General features: G+C 40.8%; 3 protein-coding genes and 1 long non-coding RNA gene across 4 annotated transcripts in view; 2 read left to right on the top strand and 2 right to left on the bottom strand.

The window, feature by feature from the left end:
- Positions 1-2,068, bottom strand: part of LOC134180942 (L-gulonolactone oxidase-like) — a 6,631-nt gene extending 4,563 nt beyond the window's left edge. The window contains exons 1-5 of the mRNA XM_062648125.1: positions 2,063-2,068; positions 1,913-2,008; positions 1,677-1,802; positions 445-539; positions 290-380 (exon numbers count right to left, since the gene is read on the bottom strand). Of these exons, the coding sequence (XP_062504109.1) occupies positions 290-380; positions 445-539; positions 1,677-1,802; positions 1,913-2,008; positions 2,063-2,068 (414 nt within the window). The remainder of the gene's footprint in view (positions 1-289; positions 381-444; positions 540-1,676; positions 1,803-1,912; positions 2,009-2,062) is intronic.
- A 1,420-nt stretch (positions 2,069-3,488) lies between these two features.
- Positions 3,489-4,306, top strand: LOC134181643 (uncharacterized). Its single transcript, XR_009970187.1, has 4 exons — positions 3,489-3,575; positions 3,631-3,711; positions 3,779-4,145; positions 4,214-4,306. It is a non-coding gene; the product is annotated as an uncharacterized LOC134181643 (long non-coding RNA).
- Positions 4,307-6,131: 1,825 nt separating this feature from the next.
- LOC134180943 (uncharacterized) lies at positions 6,132-7,889 on the bottom strand. Its single transcript, XM_062648126.1, has 3 exons — positions 7,586-7,889; positions 7,067-7,412; positions 6,132-6,788 (listed from the first exon to the last, which is right to left on the bottom strand). Exons 1-3 carry the CDS (start codon positions 7,887-7,889, stop codon positions 6,281-6,283), a joined length of 1,158 nt encoding a protein of 385 aa, XP_062504110.1. The 3' UTR covers positions 6,132-6,280.
- Positions 7,890-8,738: 849 nt separating this feature from the next.
- LOC134181182 (zinc finger MYM-type protein 1-like) lies at positions 8,739-11,327 on the top strand. The gene has a single exon (XM_062648402.1). The coding sequence runs from the start codon at positions 8,831-8,833 to the stop codon at positions 11,213-11,215; it is 2,385 nt and encodes a 794-aa protein (XP_062504386.1). The 5' UTR covers positions 8,739-8,830; the 3' UTR covers positions 11,216-11,327.
- The last annotated feature ends 1,173 nt before the right edge of the window (positions 11,328-12,500 follow it).

Consider the following 12,500-nt stretch of genomic DNA (forward strand, 5'->3'; position numbering starts at 1 on the left):
TGTGTGTGTGTGTGTGTGTGTGTGTGTGTCACTGTGTGTGTGTGTGTCACTTTGTGTGTGTGTGTGTGTGTGTGTGTGTGTGTGTGTGTGTGTGTGTGTGTGTGTGTGACTCTGTGTGTGTGTGTGTGTGTGTGTGTGTGTGTGTGTGTGTGTGTGTGTGTGTGTGTGTGTGTGTGTGTGTGTGTGTGTGTGTGTGTGTGTGTGTGTAGTGTTGTGAATGTGTGTGTCTGTGTATGCACACACATGTACACCAATTGATACACACCAATACATAAATCAACATCCTCACATGTGTAGACACCACACCATACTCTCCTCCTGTACCATGTGTGGCAGTAGCCATAGCTCCACCCAACGATATCCCATCAACAGATCCCAAACTAAAAGCAAGACAAACGCGCACGTGTCTAACTCACACTCTTCAAATTTCAATAGATGATTTACTTGCTTAGTGCAAGTCCATGTTTAGGAAGAAGATTATTGAGTTCTGCTAGCGATATGCCGGCCTCTACTTTGACTGTCATTCGTTGGGTATCAACCTGTGCATATCGTACAGTGTGATGACATACAAAATGAATAATTTGGTAGAGATTTTGACGATATGTCAAGCAAGCAGATAAACAGACAGACAGACAGACAAACAGACAAAACGGACAGACAGACAGATAGACAGACAGATAGACAAACAAACAGACAGACAGACAGACAGACAGCAAACAGTTCAGATACGCAAAGTAGATTATGTATGAATACATAATTGAATACCCAAACAGACACAAAACAAACAAACAAAACTTATTAATATAATTGCCGAGCGTAGCGAGGCTTCTAATCCGGGTCACACAACAGAAATGGGCGTGGTCCTATATGGCTCTCCATCGAGCTTTTGGTATATATATGTGTGTGTACACACAAATATCAAATTTCTCCTCCCCATGACCACGTTTCATGATAGGACCTACCTTAAAAAATCGTTTCCGTATCCGACTACAGATGAGTCTAAAAACAATTCGTTTAAGTGACCAAACGGCGAAGAAATGCTTCATGAAGTTCAGTTGCCCCATCCCTTTGTATTGTAGCTAGGGACTGTGTGTACTTGACAACCAAGAAACACCTTCAGGAGTTGAATGCCACCTACAGTCAACTATTCACACGTCTCATACTACAATCAATCCTTGACTACACTGTGCTGCATCTAACACTGTTGATTGTCAATGTTTGTTGATATCAATTTATGGACTAACGTTTCAGTAGACGTCTGAAAACTCAGTTGGACGTGTTACTTACAAATGCGAGGCGCCTACAAATACCGTACAACTAGTTAATATCTACACATATGTGAAAGAGCTAAACTTCTAAAACCCAAGTCATCAACCCACCACTCATTGGATAACAGCTCACATTCTAATTACATGTAAACACACCCCTGGTCATGTGTAACACGTACAAACACCCTGGTCACGTGCAGCACACATCCATGTCACGTGCAAACACACCCACACACCCTGGTCACGTGCAACACTCCCACACACACACACACACACACACCCTGGTCACGTGCAACAAACATACCGGCCACGTGCAACACACACCCCAGCCACATGCAAACACACCACCCTTTGCAAACATCTTCCCATACCACGCACAGGATGATGTGTCAGCATGACGTGTCATACCTCAAGCACCCGATTGAACTTGCGCAAGCTTATCATGTAGTCCGTCGTGCAGGCAATATCCGACGGCGAATGCCCACAACCGGCCACCTTCACATGTTTGCGCTCTCGCTTCGCTCGCCCCAATAACTACACAGAGAAAACACAAACCAGACTGATGTCCCGGATAATAAAGCATGCAGGACGACAGCAAATCGAAGGAGTTAGTTGCATGGATGTTGGTCAGTGGTGGTACATACTTCTTGAATTTCTTGCAGTGTCGATGGCTCAAAGTAGAGAAGTGGCGTGCACGAGTAGGTGCGTGCCCAGTTGAGAAACTTGTAGCCTTTTCTACCCTGTGAGAGACGACAGCATAAAAAATGTCACGCCATAACATACGACATGCATACTTCCATGCTTCTTGACATCCGGGATGTTTGTGAGCTTGCAAACATGCGCGTTTAGCGGTCTGGCTACGCAGGGCATGGCATACGGGTCAGGCCGCTCGAGACTAAAATATATACTATTAAAAGATATACTAAAATATATACTAAAATATATACTAAAATATATATATCAAAATATATATATATATATATATATATATTAGTATATGATGGCATGTCCACTGATAACAGTGATGACTCTCTTTAGTGTTCTCTGTGTCTCTGGTGGGATTTAACACCTGCTTTTGAACGGCATTCCTTTCCACAAGATTGGCATTGAATCATTGAATTAGTATACACACACACACACACACACACACACACACACACACACACACACACACACACACACACACACACACACACACACACACACACACACACACACACACACACACACACACACACACACACACACATAATAGTATATATAAAATAATACTAACATATACACTAAAATATGTGATATATAAAATAATATATAAAATATATATAATAATATATATAATATACATACTAAAATATATACTAAATTATATACTAAAATATATATGTCAGCTTGAATACATTAAAGACTATAGCATCTAAAACTGTTTCTGTTAATTAATTCTATTCCATTTAGTCAGTCTTTAAATAATTTGTTGCAGCAATTGTCAGTTAAGTTGTGGTCGTATAATGCACGCATGATTTTAGGTAGATTGTTGTTAGACAATAATGACAGTAATTTTAGTTTATGGGATTTGCCTGTATCGTAGATTGGTTGTATTGAAATATAATATATATATATATATATAGTATATATAAAATATATACTAAAATATATACTAAAATATATACTAAAATATATACTAAAATATATACTAAAACATATACTAAAATATATACTAAAATATATACTAAAATATATACTAAAATATATACTAAAATATATACTAAAATATATACTAAAATATATACTAAAATATATACTAAAACATATACTAAAATATATACTAAAATATATACTAAAATATATACTAAAATATATACTAAAATATATACTAAAATATATACTAAAATATATACTAAAACATATACTAAAATATATACTAAAATATATACTAAAATATATACTAAAATATATACTAAAATATATACTAAAATATATACTAAAATATATACTAAAATATATACTAAAACATATACTAAAATATATACTAAAATATATACTAAATATATACTAAAATATATACTAATATATAATATGTAAAATAATATATATTACATATAATATATTTAATAGTATATATAAAATATAAACCAAAATATATACTAAAGATATACCGAGTTGAGTAAAATACTTGTGAACCTGCCTGCATGTAGCGAGTTATTCAGTTATAATTATAGTTGATGTAAGTTCTGGTACATCAAGTGAGTTAAACAACTCTACCGTCACTCTACTGTCTCTAGAACTATGAGCTAAACTTCGATTCAAAAAGTAATGTCAACATGATAAGTTTTTGGTGATGTAGTAGGCATAAATATGTTGACAGGCCTGTGGTCAAAGTCTACTGTAGAGTTGGTATTATGCAAGACATTCGGCAGCGCATAAAACGCCATGAATGTAACACAGCGTAAGTGTTTATCGTTTTGCACTGTTGTATGCATTTTTGGGATAAATTTTGTCCCGTGTGCATCTAGACGATCGCGACGGCCTCGTCATCCTAGGAATTCCAGATCCGTATGTCGCGCCACGTTACCAACGCAGTACTCGTCACGACATCCACCTCTTGATCACGAACGGGCAGTCGGTGATGAAGGTTTGGGAAACCTGCAGCTGTCGCCGATTGCAAGCTCGGAACTACGTATCTGTCGTGCACGTGACAATTGTAGTTCATTATCACAATATTTAAATTCAATTTGTGGTAACAGGTGAAATAGATTTCCAAGCTGCAGGGCTAGCGACAGCTGCAGGTAGCGTACCCACTTCCAAGCGACAGGTGCATGCTTTTGAACAATCGTGACAATGGGCTGCCCCGTGGCGCTGGGACTTCTAGCTAAACGACAGGTATTCTAAAAATAGCTATATATATATATAGATACTCTGACTTACAATTAGACATCTTTTTGATACAGATTCTTTTTTGATTGAAATAAGTCAAATTATCGATGGGAAGTCGATTCTACCTGAAAGCAGAAGAAGACGACTGCCATCGAGGGCACTAAATGTATTAGCATTATCTACATGTGTACGTTCGTGACATTATCATCGATCTCTTCATTCGGCAGGAAAAAATTATATGGAGTCAAGAAAACTGTCAACTAATTTATCTTGTGATTTTGTAATTTGTATTATATCATTTTGTAATTAACATAATTAGTTTGATAATAAAGGAAATTTGCATATCGGTGTGGCAATTTGCACTCTCGCGTTACTGCATGCATATATACGGAAACTCAGTCGTAAATGCTACGTAACTGCTTCGTATATGACCGTAATTGAAAAGTAATTAGGCCGTAATCAGACGTAAATTTTACGTAAATGCCCAGTATATGAACCGTTTTCACAACGTAAATTGACGTAAGTTAGAGTAAATCGAGTCGTAAACCCTATATACGTAAAACAATCGTAAATAACTCGTAATTGCAACGTAAATGACTCGTCAATAAACGTAAAGTGGCCATTTACGAACAAATACGTCTATTTACGAATGAATACGCCTATTTACGAGCACCATCGGCGTAATTTACAGTTTCAATACGATGATCGTAAATTCGATTTACGTGCTATTTACGTCGATTTACGAGCGTGCGGGCCAGTAGTGCGACGACTGCCCGCTGGTGTGGGGAAAATGCTCTCACTGCTTCCACATGCACTGCATACTGAAGTGGTTGAACGCACAGCAAGTGCAGCAACACTGTCCCATGTGTAGACGAGAATGGGAGTTCAAAGATAATCGAGATCCTCGCGTCTCCGTGGAAACGGCGACGGCCATTTTTGCATGGATTTACGTCTCCGTGGAAACGGAGGCTGCCAGAATTTTTGAGTCTCTATGGAAACGGTGGCAGCCATTTTGTATGGTGGATTATGTGTGATCAGGTTAGATGACTTGTTTGGTGGTTACTTTATTGCAATGCAATTAGAATGGAGAGCGTTATTTAAGTCGACTGTCATTGCACTTTGGGCTTGTGTGTCGTCTCCTCTGTGTTGCTGCTTGGCATGTAGTCTTGCGTAGGCAGACCTTATCACTGCATTACATACTTTCTTCCTGCCTGGATGTATGACGTGGCTGTACACTTGGTTACTTGTCTGTCATTGTAGTTGACAGTCACGTGACATGATCGGATAAGTGCCATGTTGTGCTGTGTAAGGAGTCGTTCAAAATCGACAATTTCATGAGCCTAAAGCGTACGCAATATTTTGATGCACGATCCAATAGCTTGACCACGGTTCCTTCTTAGAGTGTTGACGTGTGGTCTTCGACGCTTCTGCATTGATACAGTTTGTCCATTCCAGTTGAACTGCTCGAGGTTTCGGGTCATTCGAATGGACAAATACGAAACATTGAGAAAGTCATGGTAGAGACAGCTGGGCTCTTTATGGATGATTGACTTTGTTCTAGAACAAGATCGGGATAGGCTGCCACAGTTGTGCGTGTTTGCGAATCCGGCACGTATGTGTGACTAAAACATTTAGCATGGGGATTATACATGATCGGATGGAATCAGAGAAATTAGTACGAGCCATTTGCTACTGACCTGATGTGATCAACATTTCTATAAAGTGTACAGAGGCCATAACTCTTGTCCCCCCCTCCCCCCCCGTAGCATGCGCTTAGTATGCTCGTGAAATTGTTGATAATGTTGAACGACCCCTACGATACACAGTAGACTATATGAGTGCAAAGTAGTGGGATTAGTTTGTATACATGGCTGTGACTACAGTAAGCAATAGATTCATGATCATCTTCAAGCGAGAAGAACAGACTCGATGTCACAGTATACGATCCAATGTTTAGTGCATGATATTTTGCAAGTCGCCGGCTGCTAAAACAACAGCAAATTGTTATAGAAGACCAACAACAATCTACTGCAGTAATAGCTCATCTCAGCAGTGACTACTAAAACCAACAAACAGCAAGCCACTGCTTTGCTCATTGCAGCAGCCATCAGCATCCTAGGAAGTCAGTCAATCGTTCATTGTCAGGGACAGTTACTGTTACGAAGTGATCCATGACATGTGACGTTAGTAACACCACCCGAACAAGCACAGACGCGAAGGTAGTGAGGATAGACCAAAGAGTGATATTCCTCCGACATTTTCATATCGATGCTCACGACTCCATCCTTCTTGTAGATCAACTTAACGTCCTGAAATTGAGTGTAGTTTTTAGGCGTGAAGACAAGATGATCGGGATCGAGTTCGATGCAGTCAAGGCATGCTGTCGATTTTGGTGTGAGTGTAATCGTTAAGTTGCCCCATTGAGGTTTGTCATACAAGTTGAATGTGACCACAGCACTGCCTTTCGGTGTTGTTATATACGCATCTTGTATGCCTTCACTTGTATTGACTCCTGCGTTAAAGACCTGACCACAAGCTTGCTCCCAGCCTTTTGGCAGTTGAATTGGATTTTTTGGCATTCCGGGAGTGATGATGGTGCGTGCAACTATGTTCCCGGATGGGTCAAATGTGCCGTGGCCTCGATGGTCCCTTTGTTCAAATCACAGTAAATACATGAAACTGATACATTGTGTGTGTGTGACCATCTGTCTGTGTCTGTCTGTCTGTCTGTCTGTGTGTGTGTGTGTGTGTGTGTGTGTGTGTGTGTGTGTGTGTGTGTGTGTGTGTGTGTGTGTGTGTGTGTGTGTGTGTGTGTGTGTGTGTGTGTGTGTGTGTGTGTTTCTGTCTGTCTGTTTGTCTGTCTGTCTGTCTGTCTGTGGGTGTAGTCAAGTACAGGTAGGGTAGCTAACTTACATTTAATTACTTACCAAACTGATTCATATGGAATTCCTGTGTTAGCATCAACATAGACAGTCCCATTGTCATCAATCCCAACCTCGATAACCCAAACGTCTGTCTTCATTCCATTTCTCATCACAGTTTCAGTGTATGTCATGCCATCGCAAACCGTCAGTCCCATGCATTCTTCGTTTGAGTGACCAATCATGAGAGCTCCTAAGCCCATGGGAGAAAACATTTCAGGGACCATGTCGGTAGTGAAATAACAATTCTCGGCGTCAGGCTGTTTGGAGTATACAAGAGCGAGAGTCTTGTTGTAAACTTTGTCTGTCTTTGCTACATCTGGTGCTGTATACATATATGCATGGCTGTAGGCTAGAGCACAGAAGATATCATTACAAAGCATCAAACCAAGGAATACTGATTGCAGTAAGCATGCATGCTAGGTCCAGTAGGACTATTGTATTGCCTTAGACACAATTCAACTAAACAACTGGATATAGAACACTGCAAATCATGCAGCACACACATGCCCTACATCTAGGTACCTGCTTCTGTTTCTACTTGCTTGAGAACCATATCGTATTCGATTCTCGCAAGAAACCTTCCCGTTTCGCTTCTTGTTGACGCCACGAATACTTGAGCAGTAGCACCATAATTGTCCGAGTAATTTGCCGTAAATTGCACGGGAAATGCAGGATAACGCGGTGCACCTGAAGTGTTAGCACTAGAAGATGATGAGACTAGAAAGAAACACCAAACGAAGACGGGCGAGAGCCTTCGCAAAGACATGGTGAAGCCAACAACTCGACAAGTCAGAATGGCTGTTGCAATGACACTCGTGAATGTCATAGGATCTAGTCACGAGACTTACCCACGCAAATTTGATATCAATTTGTTGTCATTAGAAATCAGTTATCGGGACTTCGTTGCAACATACAATTGCTTAGTAAGGTACTCAAGACTTAGTTCCAACTACGCCTAGTATCTTCCTCGCGTAATGATCAACTAGGGAACTAGCGCAGTCCCCACGGATACGTAACTAATTTTTTTTAGAAGCGGACTCTCTACGTAATTTTAGTACGTAGCGGAACGTTATAGCTCGGTTGTCTAGACTTCATCCTTGAAGCATGCTAGGCTCTAGTCAAGGGCGTAACTAGCATTAAAATTTACCGAGGCAAGTTTATATAAATTAATTAATTAACCTCTAGGTTTCTCAGTCACGTGTGTAGCAAGTGCTTCACGTGTCGTGAACGTGCGCTAGCTAAATGCGAGAACAGTGGTGAAAGAGGACTTCTTCTGTTCGGTAACTGCGTGCAGAATGCCCGATCTTTTTTGTTATCTACTAACTGACACATCTAGCAAAATTTTTGCAACGCCACACCCATTTTATTTACCGAGGCAACTGCCTCGGCTGCCTCATGCCTAGTTACACCACTGTCTAGTCGTCACTTTTTCATTTCTCCGATCATCGTCGTCAACGGTAATCACATCTACAAGCTACACAGATCATTGCCATGCATGCAACGAGTCTAGATTGTTGCATCTTGGTGTTGAACTTTTGTTACCAAACTTGCTAGCAACCGATTATTTCCTTTCGTTTTTTATCCTAGTGGCTGTGACCGACGGCAGTGTCGCTATCACCCTTCTCAAAGGGCCGAATCTTGCACTGTGCTACAAGTGCAGGGGCGTAGACACAATTCTAAAACTGGGGGGGCTTAACCAAGAGGCCTAATTGTGCTTTTGCGCATGCGCCCAGTGCACGTTCATCACCCGACTGCATCCGTATCACAATGTCTCTGATAGCGTGGCTGCGGAAAGCGCAACAACCGGATGGAAGTGTAACTAACTATCCCACTGGCATTGACCATGAAAGCAATGTCTCAGGTGAAGAAGACGCCCAAGAGCACGCCCAAACTAGCAACGTGGCTGGACCAGCCTCTACAAGTTCTGAAAGCGGCCACCACTCTCACCAGCCCGACGCAACTGATGCCTCCGAGACAAGACCGGTTGCTGGCGCCCAGCCTCAGCCCACCTTGATGCCTTGGAGTCCTCACCAACCCTTGCTGTCCTTCCCATATCGCACATTTGCTAAGCAGCAGCGAGCATTCTGTTCTTCTTGGTATAGAAGATACCCGTGGTTGCATTATCAAGAAGCAGATGACAAAGTCTTCTGCTTCTACTGCCAGGTGGCGGAGAAGAAGGACTTAGGCTCAGTTGCTCTGCGCGCTGGGAACTTGGACGATAAATTCGTGAGAACTGGCTTTACAGACTGGAAGAAAGCACTCACTAAATTTGAAAAACATCAGAAATCAGTCTTTCATCGTGATGCTATGGATATGGTGGTTGGCAAGGAACAGAATGTTGGGCAAATGCTAGGGAAAGGTTATGCAGAAGAAATGGTTGAGAATAGGAATATGTTACAGATAATTATTAGTTGCATTCGATACCTTGCTCGGCAAGGTCTCGCCATGCGTGGTCGGTCTAAACCTGAAGGTAGTGTCGCTCTTGAAAGGGATTCCAACTTAATGCAACTCCTCATTATGCGTGCTGAAGACAATCCGAGGCTCTGGAAATGGTTAGACAAATGCCAGGCCAAGTTCACAAGCCCCTGTATACAAAATGAAATTCTCAGTATCATGGCATTAATGATTCTGAGAGATGTTGTTAGGAAGGTATCGGGAAAGTGGTACACTATCATGGTAGATGAAACTACAGATTTGTCCAATACTGAACAAATGGTCTTCTGTCTTCGATACGTAGATGATGATCTGGAAGTCCATGAGGAAGTAATAGGGCTGTATAGCTTAGACTCAACTTCTGCTGACTCTATACTAGCAACAGTTCAAGATATCCTGTTACGCATGAATCTAAGGATTGACCATTGCCGAGGCCAGTGCTACGACGGCGCTAGTAACATGGCAGGAGCGAAGTCAGGCGTTGCAAAAAGACTAAATGATCTAGAGCCCCGTGCGTTGTACACACACTGCTATGGTCATGCATTAAACCTAGCGACTCAGGATGTGTTGAAAGGTATCAAGGTCATGCGAAGTGCTCTGGAGACCGTACATGAAATTACTAAGTTGATAAAAAAATCACCCAAACGTGAAAGCATCTTCAAGAAGTTTAAAGATGTTGTCACTGCTGGCTCTCCAGGACTACGGATTCTTTGTCCTACACGATGGACGGTCAGGGCTGAGGCATTAACGTCAATATCTGAAAACTACACTACACTTCAGATGACTTGGGATGTGGCAAAAGAAGCCACAAAGGATACTGAGATGAGAGCTAGAATTGGAGGAATCGCTTTGCAGATGGACACATTTGACTTCGTTTATGGTGTTGAACTTGGAAGAAAGCTGCTGAACATAGTGGACAACCTGTCCCGATCCTTACAGAGTTCTACTATTTCAGCATGCGAAGGCCAAAAGCTAGTCAGTACTACAACAACAACTATCCAGTCAATGAGATCTGATGAGTGCTTTGATATATTTTGGAAGTACGTTGAACGCAAAAGATTGTCACTTCAAGTGCCATCCCCTACCCTTCCACGACGTAGGAAAGTTCCAAGACAATTCGAGGTAGGAGAAGGTGCAACAGTACATCCAGTAGAAGTGAAGGAGATCTATCGAAGGGCTTACTTTGAGGCCATTGACTTGATTTTAGCAGCAGTCAAAGATAGATTTCATCAGAAAGGATTCAACATGTTACAGAAATTAGAGACAGTTGTAACTTCTCTTCAGCAACCCCAGCAATCGGAAGCACTGAAAGAGATTGTCAATTTTTATGGTGATGATTTCAGTCACCCAGACCGACTTCAAACACAGCTCACTCTTCTTCATGCAGGTACTGAACAGCCACTGACGGATGTACGGTCTCTGGTCGTATACCTCAAATCCTTAAGCAGTGCAGAAAGACAGTTTTTTTCTGAAGTCATCAAAGTAGTCAAGCTCATTCTGGTAATGCCGGCAACAAACGCCACAAGTGAAAGAAGTTTTAGTGCTCTCCGTAGACTCAAGACATGGCTACGTTCTACAATAAGTGAATGTCGTCTCAACTGGTCTATGATACTCCATATCCATAAGGACAAAACTGATGCATTACCAATAAAAGGTGTTGCGAATGAGTTTGTTACACGTAATGAAAGCAGAAGACGACTATTCGGACACTTTGATTAAACTCTTTTGAATTAGTAAATGTAGTGTTGTGTTGTACGCGTACTGCCTATCCCTTAATGTATCAAAGATTTGAAATACAAGTCTCAAATTCTGGGGGGGCTTGAGCCCCCAAAGCCCCCCCGGTGTCTACGCCCTTGAAGTGCAATGCACACTGACCGGCAAGGGCGATTTTTTTTGGACGAGGTTTGGGAACTTAGCCGCTGCAGCGAATGCGCTTTGGTGTACGAGGCTGCCGGCGCGCCAATTGATTCTTGGTAGTGAATGGACATGTTACAACCGCGATTTTGACATAAACGAACTGCTGCCTTTTTGCGCATCTTTCGAGCAGTAACCTGCACCGTTTATTGAAAGGGCGCCTCAGTTTTGAGTGTCGTCCGCTGAACGTTGCTCTCTCGGCACAAATCGACTTCCAATAAATTGGACGGCAGGTAAAGTGATTTTTAGTTACTATGTTTTGCGGTTCAATAAAAAAATTTGCAGTTTCTTGAAATAATTTTTGGGTGCGGTATCTGCTACGCACATTATTAATTAACTGGATTGAATTGTGTGTCAATATTTACATTGTGGCGTGCACTGCATACATCAAATTGTGTACTATTTATTGCAAATTTATTTCCTGTGTCCAATTAAATAATATGCAATTAATTAATTACCAATACAATTAGAACAGTGCAAAGTACTCAGGCAATTTAATTCTATTTCACAACTACTCCTACAAAAGATTTATTAACAGATAAACAATATACAATTAAAATGACAGCATACCATATGTGTGTGTACACAATATTTATTAATTAAGCATTATCTAGTTGGTATAAACACGTACATGAAATAATCTATAGACACTTCAATACTCATTACAAATCAGATCATTTAGTGCAAACCACATGATAATTACTAATGCATAGAATCATTGTAGATGGATGACGACGACGTATTCATAACTCTGCTGGTTGTCACACAGCTACAGTATTATTGAGGTAATGTATGTTTAGAGCTAGCACTGGTTTTAATTAAATTAAGTTAATTAATTTAAGTTAAGTTACTTAAGTTGATGGTATCAGTCATTGCGTTGTTGGCACTTCTAGGTATACATTGTATATGCCTTTTGCCAACTGGTATCGTATTGCAAACTATATAATTATTATGGCATTGTTATATGGTTGGTGACGTGAATGACATTTATATAATTAGTATACTGGTGTGTGTGTGTGTGTGTGTGTGTGTGTGTGTGTGTGTGTGTGTGTGTGTGTGTGTGTGTGTATGTGAGAGGTAATAAGAAATA

This window comes from Corticium candelabrum, chromosome 6 (genome assembly GCF_963422355.1).
Source record: "Corticium candelabrum chromosome 6, ooCorCand1.1, whole genome shotgun sequence".
Lineage (NCBI taxonomy): Eukaryota > Metazoa > Porifera > Homoscleromorpha > Homosclerophorida > Plakinidae > Corticium > Corticium candelabrum.